Below are 11,995 nucleotides of genomic sequence, written 5' to 3' on the forward strand. Positions count from 1 at the left end.
ATGGAAAGACATCGCCTCTGAGATGTAGAATGTGTATAATAGAAGAGAAACACACATTTCAGGACAGCTGACTTGTCATCAGGATAGACATGTCCTGTGATTTTTAGCCTCCTGTTTAATAGAGGTGGAACAATATCTGACAGTAATATTCTCAGCTATCCGGATGTGCCCCCGCCCCTGCTGTAAAGGGTATAATATAATCATAGAAAAGGATATAATCATAGGAGGCAAAAAATCTCAGGTCATGTCTGTTCGAGCATGTGGAATCTATATATATATATATATATATATATATATATATATATATATATATATATATATATATATATATATAAAAATTAATAGGGACAATATCTGACAGTACAGTACATTTTTGAGGCTGTGGTGGTTCTGTAATAGTTGACTGTTTCACACACATTATGTATTTTATTATGACACCACTATATCCTCAAAATAAGTAGCCAGTGAGTGTGTGGTTATTCATTTTAATTTCCTCCCCTCAGTCTCAAGACTGCAAGAGTCTTTACGCAGAGTCGATGCAGAGGGAGTCTACATGAGACGTCTGAGGCTGCGTGTATTAAGGCGACGGCAGTATTTTGTTCCTGGCCCAAACTCTTTGTGGCATATAGATGGCCACCATAAGCTTATCAGGTCAGTGATATTAGCAGATAAACAATGCATCTTTCTAGATGTTTCATTCAATTGTTTTACAATAAAGTTGTATATTTTCATGTGTTTGCAACAGGTGGAGATTTGTTGTCCACGGTGGGGTGGATGGATTCAGTCGTTTAGTGGTCTACCTTACTGTGGCCGGCAATAACAGAGCTCATACGGTTTTACAGAGCTTTATCGCCGCTGTTGAGCAGTATGGGCTGCCATCAAGGGTACGGTCTGATAAAGGGGGGGAGAATGCAGATGTAGCAGAATTCATGATCAGAAGCAGAGGTACCGACAGGAATTCACACATCACAGGCAGAAGTGTCCACAATCAGCGGTAAAGAAATATGTTTGGCAACTAGGCTCCCACAACTAACATACTAGTTGAATGTACTTTAGTATAGGTCACATAAATTAACAATTTGTCAATTTTATCCTAAACACAGAATAGAGAGGATGTGGAGAGATGTTTATGAACATGCCCTGGACCTCTTCTATCAGATCTTCACTTCATTGGAAGATCAGGGAACATTGAATCCAGACAATGAAGTCCATCTTTTTCGCTCTGCACCGGATCTTCCTTCCACTGATTCAGCAAAGCCTCGACTCTTTTCGAGATGCTTGGAACTTTCACGGTCTTAGAACTGAAAGGAATCAGTCACCACAACATCTCTGGAGAAGTTACAGAGAGCAAGGCCCTGAGGAGGATCCTACTGAGGTTAACAATCAACTTTAAACACTTTTTTTTTTTTAAAATTGTTTCCCCAAAGGAATTATGGGAGAAAAAAAAAATTGTGCTAAATGTGATACTTTAAATGAAACATTTACTATAGATTGTCTCTTTAAAATCTCCCGAGCTTTTAAAGATCAACATGTGAGCTGTAGTTTCTACAGTGCATACTATGCACAGCTGTATTATTTTACAAAACTGAATTTAATAAGTAACATTTCATCTCTCACTGACCAAAAATAATCTTGTGTAAGGACATGTCAAACTAGTTTTAAGTACAAGATTGATTATGCTTGTTATCCATTCAGGTTCCTGAAGAATATGGGATCGATTGAACGGACCTCACTGCCTTCATGGAGGCACTGTGTCAGTCCCCGAGGTTCAGCTGGCCCGTGAGCTCTCAGATGAAGAGGTTGCAATTTTGCCAGCTCCAGGAGTTTCTGTTACTGATGCACTTAGACTATATGTAGAGACTGTGGAAGTGTTATCAAGAATCTTAGACTGATGTCCAACCCATGTTTTTATTTGTTGTGTTACAACAAGCAAGGAAAAAATTAAAGTTTACTTTCCTTTTTAAAAAGGAAAAATAAAAAGCTGGTTCTTTGAAGCTTCCTGTCTCATTATGGTCCACAGAATGACTAACATGAATGCTGTACTGTTAGCACTGAAGGTGCAGAACAGTTTGATTTCAGTAAATGGAAAAAATATGTAGAATAAAAAAAATATGGTCAACAGTGTGTTAATGTTTTTAAAGACCCTGAACTTGTGTAAATTCATCTGAACTGTGTATGCAGTGACATTAGGGCTGGGCAATATGGTGAAAATCAAATATCACGAAATTTTTTGACCAAACACCTCGATGTCGATATTGCAACGATATTGTAAGGTTGACAATTAGTGCATTCACAAAATATCTTCCACATTTAGATTTCGGATAAATAACCATCATAATGTGGATATAATGACTAAGTGGTTAAAGGCAAATAATAGAACAGCTAGAACAGTCTGGTAAATTCAGAAAATTACATCACTTTACTGTAATGCAGCCTTTGAAACCAGGAAAAGACCAAACTTACCATGTAACGATATTACACTTCTTCAAAATCTAAGACGATATCTAGTGTTATATCACGATAGATACATTAAAATATTGCCCAGCCCTAATTGACATCTGTCTGAAAACTTAAACAAGCCCAAATCCAGTACTTTTTATGGCAGCAACAAGTGCTTTCTCAAAGTCCATGTAGATTTTGAAATGAGCTGGCAGCTTTAGGGTTTCAAAGCATGTGGAGGACGTAGGAAGGGTTCCCCCAGAAATCTCTACTCTCAGTTCAGGAGGAAGCATCTCCCAGCCAACCCAGAAGGTCAGCAGCTGGGCCAGGGTACCTGATGAAGCTAAAAGTCATAAAATGGATTAAAGACATTTAGTTCAACTTTAATTGATCATATCTATCCATGCGACATAGAAGCATTTGTAAAGAGAGAAAATAAGGTTTATACCCGTTTCAATGAACATCCTTAGAAAGCCAGTGATGCGGCAGGTGGTGTCTAAGTCAAAGTCTTCATCATCACTGTCCTCAACTGGCCATGTGATTTTTTCTAGGAGCATCTTAAAGAACAAATTGTAATTTTAAAAAGGGAGAACTTATTTTGGTGAAGGACTATGCATATCACATTCTTGGAAAATGGAAAATAACCAGCTCAGTTATTGAAAATACACGTAAATTCATCAAGTTAAGTCACAAATATAACTAAATTACTGACTTACCTGGGGTGTGAACTGCATGTCAGCCATTTTGGGGAAAAGAAGTGGTACAACATCTGGCCTAGATGTCAGCAGGGGCCATACCATCACATCTTTCAGTCCCTTTCTCAACTGTTTAATTTGGCGCATGGTCCTCCCAACGACCTAGGAGACAGACCGACCCATATTACAGCCCAAATCCTTAACCCAAATTTGACAAAAGTTGGCACAGTAGGGAAAATGTTAATAAAAGCACAATAAAGTGCTTTATAAAAATCCATTAAAACTCTAGTACTTAAACTCTTGTGTTAACATAACAAGCCAGAGTTCACAACACATTCTATAATTTCAACAAGTACAGCAATGAATTCTGTCACTTGGAACTCACTGCATGGAGTAGAAGTTTGTTATGTAGCCATCTCCGATTTGTTTTGGTGACTGCGGAAGATCCCAAGACATGGAAAGATCTGAAACTGTGTCCTTCTGTTCCGTGTAAGTTCTTCATGTTCAAGCTAGAATTAAGACCATACAAGTTATTATATCTGCCCAAGCAATATTTTTTACATGGCAAAGTTTCTTTTAGGTTACATACCAGTTCTATGATGCTCCTGATGTGCAGATCAGGACAGTCTTCTGTAACAACAGTTGCCATTTCAGGGTCCCCATTGAACAGTACATGAATTACAGCAGGACTTAGTCCTGTGACATGGGGACCGTCATGCAGAAAGGTGTGGGCCAACATCCTTCCTGCAACACGGAAGAGGTTGCTTTCAGTAAGTGCCTCTGATGCTGCTGGAACAAGATGGTCAGGTTCACCCTCAAATAGCAGTGTTCGGCCCATTCCTCCTGTAAAGTACCAAGAAAGCAGGGAATAATGTCACAATTAACCTCTTAAAATACATTAAAAAAATAAAATAAAAAACCTGGCCTGTGGTATTGCTGCTTGTAGAATTCCCTTAAACCAAATTGTAGCCTACTCCAAAATGACTTACAGAAGGACCCCAAACCACTTCAAATGCAACTCCCCCGTATACCCTACTACCAACTTACTGATTTACCTGACACAAAACATTGCCCACCGGCCCTCCGCTCAACAGCACATATCTGCGTTCAACCACCAGAACGTACGTGTGTGTGCGCGCATAGAGAGAGGCGGTGTAGAGCGAGTCAAGACACAAACAGGTGCTCAGTCAGCGTTGCATGCAGTGTGAGAATGGCAAGCGGCAAGAGCAGCAAAAGCCAATGTGTGCTTCTTTTACCTATATATGTAACGCTATCTTTTGCGTTTATCCAAACAACATCAAACTTGGCACTGCACTTACTCATAGCAAGACACCTGTCAAGTTTGAAATCCATCGGACTAACTGTTTGAGAGACATGCGCTACAGACAGACATTCCTGCAATTTATAGATGGATTAACCTTCAAAAAATTAGTAAAATACTTACCAAGATCTAGACTGAATCCAAACTGGAGTTTGGATATGATTGTTGTCATAAAGTACCGCATCACACCCTCTCCGATAGCAACATCACCTGAAATAAAATACTGATAATAACACAGTGGAAAAAAGTGGCGGACTAATACAGGTAACTGGATTAGGTAACATTTAACAAGCAAGGGAGAAAAACAGTCAAAATTCTATTGGCTGTAATTCTAGAACAGCATCCTTAATATTGATTATTCCAGATAAGAGTATATTGTGCACAATATTCACATACATACATATAACATTTTATCAATTATATAATTTTGTGCATTCCATTCTCCCATTTAACAATTCCATATAAGGAACTTGAGCGGTATAAACTGTACAGATGTATTTATATTATAAACTTTATATTACTTACCAACCAGAGTACAATGAAGTGGACATGCCCATTCTTGCTGCTGTTTATAGAATAAGAGAAGCTCCCGTTCCCTGTCCTCTTCAGAGTCCCTTACATCCATCTTCATTCTAAGTGGTTTCCCAGTTGCATGTTCCTTAGCAGATTCTCTTTGAAAACTTTGGCAGCTTGAGTGGGTTCTTTAAGAAGCTTCCATTCTAAACAAACAACAATAAAGTTATCTATTCCAGAGATACATCTTGTGAGTTAGCATGTTACCTGCATATACAGATATCCTCGCACTCTACAGAACAGGAGGAAAATTTTGTTAATTTCACTGACAAAACGTGAGACCCAACATCTTCAGAACCTGTCACAACGCTGAGTTGACATAAAAACAGCACTCTGAACAAAAATTAAATATTAGAAAAATAGAAAAACCCAGTTGCATGTTATTAATTGTCTGTAACTGTATTATCTAATTATATCCTACAGGTGTCATCTTTCTATTAACTTTTCAGTTACACACAATCTTATAGCAACACTATTGTGATGACACAAACCACTGTCTGTTTCTTTGCGATCCAACTCCTCGTTGACAATCACTGCCGGTACTACTGCACTCTCAGCTGATGTTTCAGGCCTCACTGGAACACTGTCACTGACTAGGGCTGTCTCACTATCATCTTCTTCACTTTGGCCTCCCTCTTGTTCTCTTTCTGATCCCTGCATGGGTGTCCTTGAAGTTAACACAATTGAAATGATGGTCATAGTCGCTATTTGTGTGCACAACACTCTAAGAGAGACATATTCCCAAAGAAAATGAATATGCTACCCTTGCATTGCTTTTTAAGAAGTACATACCCATTGCAGCTCAATCTGTGCAGCTTCATCTCTGAAAAGGGAACTTCCTTATGACAACTGATGCAGGGGATGACTGGACCAGAGGCAGGACGTGAGCTCTCCTAACAACAACAAATGGCTTTTAATTAAGGATTAAAAGTCACCAGTAATCTTTGTTTTGATTATGTATTAAACTAAGTCTCTGTAAATTTATGTACACAATCTAAGGGTAGATCCTGTTGAAGTGGACGTATGTAGATTGTAGCCTGTCCAATCATCGTCGATGGATCTTTCAGATAGGAAAGGGTGTATCCAGTGCTGGGACACTGAAGCAATGCAAGATTTCGATCATGTAGTAGATCCTACAAGTTTTAGAAATTCAAAGCCTCCCCCTTGTTGGAGCTTCGGAAACACTTCCATTAGTTTATTTGTTATAACCATGGGATCGTGGTCATTCCCTGGAGAAAAAAACAAAACAAAATCATAACTCACCTCACCTTAAATTAAGCAAATAAGCCTGTGATAATTATTCACATTATGAACATCAATTAAGTTTGAGTCACTATAAAAAGAAATGCAAATAATTTCAACAAGCCACAGACAGTACAAACTTTTTTTAGTTTTGGTAAATGCCTAGTTTCGCACTGACCTGAAAAGGTTACTTTTTGCTCTCCAAGTCCTGAAGTAAGAAGTTCAGCTTTAAACAGTACGCTTGGAATTTTATCCGCATTGTGGTCAGCCAAACAACAGACAGTGTGTGTGTAGCTTCTTCGGCTAACTTGGACTTGTGCTGGTCGTCTTGTCATATTCCTTCTGGCTCCAATGTTATATGGCGCAAAGAGCCTTGCTACCTCCGCTGCAACACAGAAAAACGTCACAGCTCAATGGTCACCAGTCAGCTAAAACAGCCTGTACTTCTATCTTGGGATGCTCAAGCCAGCTAACACCATTTAGCCGATTAGCGAACTAGTTTTATGCTCCCCCCATTAACAATAAACGTGTCACGCACGAAGCATCATAATACCGCATACAAATACATGTTCGAGTCGATCTAATTTAACCTACACGTGTGTCCCGAATCATTAATTAGTAGCACACCTAGCTAACATGAAATTACTTAGCTTACCTTGGACAGGTGTACGTGATTGAGCGGCCGGTATCTGCGGTGACTGAGCTGCCGGAGCCGCCGTAGCCACCGGTGCCGCGGGAGCCGTTGGATTTCTGCTCAGAGCTTCCTCAATCAAATTCGCTGCTTCTCTTAGCAGCTCCGGGCAACTTTTAGACATTTTGTCCTGCACCTCACACGGCTTCTCAACATTGGGGCTAGCAGGACCGAGTCTTCTCCTTGCTTTTTAGCCGTTGCAATGAAAGTTCTGTTTAACCGAGTATCTAAACCAACGTAGAGGTGAATAGCGCCACCCAGTGTATTGGAATGTGTTCAGTAGCTCTGCATCAATCCATTATCTGGAATTGATTTATCTTGGCTTGATGCACAGGGTAACCAATCAGGCGTTAGGTTCCGCCTACCAACTTTTTGATGGGTCAGTTTGACAGTTTTAAGTAATTCATGAAGCACTGCAACGCAGGATCATGAAATGTAAATGTAAATAGTGAAATAATTATATATGTATTTTACATAAAATGAATCGGTATTTGAATTAATTAATGACACATTTAATTACACAATAATGTATTTAATTCTAATTTTAATTAATTAATGACACATTTTAGTAATTATTTAATGGTGTATTTATTTATTTAATTGTGACAAATAATTATATACGTATTTTACATAAAATGAATCGGTATTTGAATTAATTAATGACACATTTAGTAACACATTTATGTATTTAATTCTAATTTTAATTAATTAATGACACATTTAAGTAATTATTTAATGGTGTGTTTATTTATTTAATTGTGGCACTTTTAGTCCTCCATACACTGTAGGTGCTGAGCATGTGTGTGATTCAGGCCTGTGTTTAATGTGTGTGCAACTTGACTAACTGGATAAATAAAGGCATTCTTCTTCTTCACCTTGATTTAAACATTGTCCCACTCACTGCCATCGTCTTCACTGATGTGGTAGCGGCTCGCTGGCGTCTGTCGGGACGTGAACCAGATTTTTGCAGCACAGCAGCCGATCCATAATTCAGAGTCTCTCTCTCTCTCTCTCTCTCTCTCTCTCTCTCTCTCTCTCTCTCTCTCTCTCTCTCTCTCTCTCTCTCTTTCTTTCTCTCTCTCTCTCCTCGCAGACTTCTCCATCCGAAGCAAGAAGCAGTGCGTGCAGTACTTGCCCTCGGAGAAGATGTGCGACAGCCCGGCTTCGTCCCACGGCAGCATGCTGGACTCACCGGCCACGCCCTCGGCAGCCCTGGCCTCGCCCGCCGCGCCCGCCGCCACGCACTCGGAGCAGGCCCAGCCGCTGTCGCTCACCACCAAGCCGGAGGGGCGCATGCACCACCACCACTTCTCCCTGGCCGGCAAGGCTTCTGGATCCACATCTTCTTCTTCTTCTTCTTCTTCTTCTTCCTCTTCTTCCTCCTCCTCCCATCTCTCCATCCCGATTGGTTCTTCAGGTAGCCATTCGACCACGCCCATCCTTAGCCGGCCAATCCCCTTCAGCTCTCTGCACCCCTCCATGCTCTCCCCACCTTCCCCTTTCCATCAGGCGGCCCTTCACTCCCATCACGCCCTGTTCCAGTCGCAGCCCCTCTCCTTGGTTACCAAACAATCCGACTGAGTGAATCTGGAGAGGAAAAAAAAAAAAAAGAAAAAAAACGCAATTTTTGTCCCGCGTGTTGTGCTGTATATTGCTTTTCTTTACAAAAAAAAAAAATAGGTATTAGAACTGCTTTTTTTCAACAACAAAAATTTTAAAAAAAATAACGAAAAGGAAGAAAAATATTATTGGTCAATATTTGACCGTCTCCTTTTCTCCATCTCTCAATGAAAACAAAATGTATTTTTTTGTAAAGTTTTACCGCAGAACTGGTTTCTTTTCTTTTTCGTTTTGATGATGATGCATTTATCCAAATGAACCTCTTGTATAAAAGAACCATTGTACATAACGTTTCTTTATATAAAAAAAAAAAAAAAAAAAAGAAATTAAGGAACAAAAAACACGTTTTCTTTTTAGCCAAAAGCCTGATTAATGTTAGTGTTAAGTTGAAGTCATAGTACTGGCCAATAATTGCAGCCGGCCCTCCCCTTTTTTTCAATTCATGAGTGTGTGCCCCACCCCCACCCCCACCCTTCTTTGACATGTTAAAATAAACATTTGAAAATTGTTTCTTAAAAGCAAATGTCTCGTCTTGGTTTTTTCACGTCTCTACCAGCCCGTGTGTTTGTCCTTTCTTTTTCCAACGAGGTCACATGGTCTGGATTCATATTTTCACGCTAGTGAACGCAGCGCTAACCACCTCCATGGCTGCCCCTCGTAGGTCTTACATATGAACGTTTAATGAGCTGTATCATTTTATTACAGACACATTCAGTGGTTGGAATGTAACTAAGTACATTTACCTCAGTACTGTACTTCAGTATAAAAGTTGAGGTACTTGTACTTTACTTGAGTCTTTTCTTTTCATGCCACTTTCTACTTCTACTCTGCTACATCTCAGAGAGAAATATTGGACTTTTTACTCCACTACATTCATCTGTTACAGCTTTAGTTACTAGTTACTTTAGTTACTCCGCTACATTCATCTGTTACAGCTTTAGTTACTAGTTACTTTAGTTACTCCGCTACATTCATCTGTTACAGCTTTAGTTACTAGTTACTTTAGTTACTCCGCTACATTCATCTGTTCCAGCTTTAGTTACTAGTTACTTTAGTTACTCCGCTACATTCATCTGTTCCAGCTTTAGTTACTAGTTACTTTAGTTACTCCGCTACATTCATCTGTTCCAGCTTTAGTTACTACTTACTTTAGTTACTCCGCTACATTCATCTGTTCCAGCTTTAGTTACTAGTTACTTTAGTTACTCCGCTACATTCATCTGTTACAGCTTTAGTTACTAGTTACTTTAGTTACTCCTCTACATTCATCTGTTACAGCTTTAGTTACTAGTTACCTTAGTTACTCCGCTACATTCATCTGTTACAGCTTTAGTTACTAGTTACTTTACACATTAAGAGTTTTGCACTCAGTACACATGTTGTTTATAAAAGAGATGTTCCAATACCGATACCAGATCAGAAAGGCCTCCGATACGGCCTAAAATGCCAGTATCGGTAGCGGCGAGTACAGGAGTTAATGCAACGATCTGATACCACGTTATTTAGCCCCGAGGAAAATCTACTTTAAAGTAGTTTATTCATGTTGTTTTTCCATTATGACTGACTGTCAAACTGGAGAATAAAAGAAAGTTCTTTGGCGTTCATTGTCTGTGTTTGTTCATGTTCCACAAAGAGTTTAACCTGAGCCAGACCGACAACAAAGATAGAAATCATATCACATCCATACAGGGATAGTAGTATACAGCTGTTATACATCATATCACATCCATACAGGGATAGTAGTATACAGCTGTTATACATCATATCACATCCATACAGAGATAGTAGTATACAGCTGTTATACATCATATCACATCCATACAGGGATAGTAGTATACAGCTGTTATACATCATATCACATCCATACAGGGATAGTAGTATACAGCTGTTATACATCATATCACATCCATACAGGGATAGTAGTATACAGCTGTTATACATCATATCACATCCATACAGAGATAGTAGTATACAGCTGTTATACATCATATCACATCCATACAGGGATAGTAGTATACAGCTGTTATATATCATATCACATCCATACAGGGATAGTAGTATACAGCTGTTATAGATCATATCACATCCATACAGGGATAGTAGTATACAGCTGTTATACATCATATCACATCCATACAGGGATAGTAGTATACAGCTGTTATACATCATATCACATCCATACAGGGATAGTAGTATACAGCTGTTATATATCATATCACATCCATACAGGGATAGTAGTATACAGCTGTTATACATCATATCACATCCATACAGAGATAGTAGTATACAGCTGTTATAGATCATATCACATCCATACAGAGATAGTAGTATACAGCTGTTATAGATCATATCACATCCATACAGAGATAGTAGTATACAGCTGTTATATATCATATCACATCCATACAGAGATAGTAGTATACAGCTGTTATACATCATATCACATCCATACAGAGATAGTAGTATACAGCTGTTATACATCATATCACATCCATACAGAGATAGTAGTATACAGCTGTTATATATAATATCACATCCATACAGAGATAGTAGTATACAGCTGTTATATATAATATCACATCCATACAGGGAGAGGAGTATACAGCTGTTAAAACATAATAATATATGACGCGCTGGTATCGGAGCAGTGCTCGGCCGATACGCAAGTTCAGGTATCGGAATCGGGAAGCAAAAAATGGTAGCCTATCGGACCATCTCTAGTTTCTAAAATCAGATGTTATATTATAAAGTTAACTAGCCAACAATATAACGGACTACAAGTCCAGCTGAGATGATGAGACTGTTAAACACACAACTGGTTGGATCCTTTACTCTTTCTACAATGGGAGGAGAGTTCTGCATCAAGTACTTTTACTTTTTATACTTTAACTACATTTTCCTTATGATACTTCCAGACTTTCACATAAGTAACAATTTAAATGCAGGACTTTTACTTGTAACTTGTAACTTTGTACGTGTGTGTGTGTGATATTAATAATACGTTTATTTGATATAGCACCTTTTACAGACAAAGTCACAAAGTACTTCACATGATAACCATTTGTAAAAACACGGTAAGATCCAACAGAAAAATAAGCAAGGAAAAAAATCACTGAAAGAGATCTTCAACAGGGGCCAAATTTAACAATAAAACATGATTTATAAAATCATGCCAACCGTTTTTATGTTTATTTTAATGGCTTTGTATTCTTTGCAGTAAAAAGGTATATGTAAAGTCTTTAGGCCACCCACATGTTATTGTAGGCCCAGTTTAATATGCAACTTAATTGTATACAACATATGCAGTAGGGGGTCCCTCTCAGGTCAGGGGTCTTTGGCTTAAAAGACGTTGAAGACCCCTGATTTAAAAGATTAAAACCTAAAACCCAAAGTTACAAACATGAGTCAAGAGCG

At 38.8% G+C, this 11,995-nt stretch overlaps 1 protein-coding gene and 1 long non-coding RNA gene across 3 annotated transcripts in view; one reads left to right on the forward strand and one right to left on the reverse strand.

Annotated features, from left to right (window-relative positions):
- Positions 1 to 8,568, forward strand: part of tcf7l1b (transcription factor 7 like 1b) — an 89,989-nt gene extending 81,421 nt beyond the window's left edge. For both annotated transcript variants that reach the window (XM_028577122.1, XM_028577123.1), the window contains exon 12: positions 8,055 to 8,568. In XM_028577122.1, coding sequence (XP_028432923.1) covers positions 8,055 to 8,542 — 488 coding nt within the window. In that variant the 3' untranslated portion in view covers positions 8,543 to 8,568. The remainder of the gene's footprint in view (positions 1 to 8,054) is intronic.
- Positions 5,117 to 6,125, reverse strand: LOC114555042 (uncharacterized). The gene is made up of 3 exons (XR_003692515.1): positions 5,821 to 6,125; positions 5,520 to 5,695; positions 5,117 to 5,174 (listed from the first exon to the last, which is right to left on the reverse strand). It is a non-coding gene; the product is annotated as an uncharacterized LOC114555042 (long non-coding RNA).
- Positions 8,569 to 11,995: the final 3,427 nt, after the last annotated feature.

Source organism: Perca flavescens, chromosome 5 (genome assembly GCF_004354835.1).
Source record: "Perca flavescens isolate YP-PL-M2 chromosome 5, PFLA_1.0, whole genome shotgun sequence".
Classification (NCBI taxonomy): Eukaryota; Metazoa; Chordata; class Actinopteri; order Perciformes; family Percidae; genus Perca; species Perca flavescens.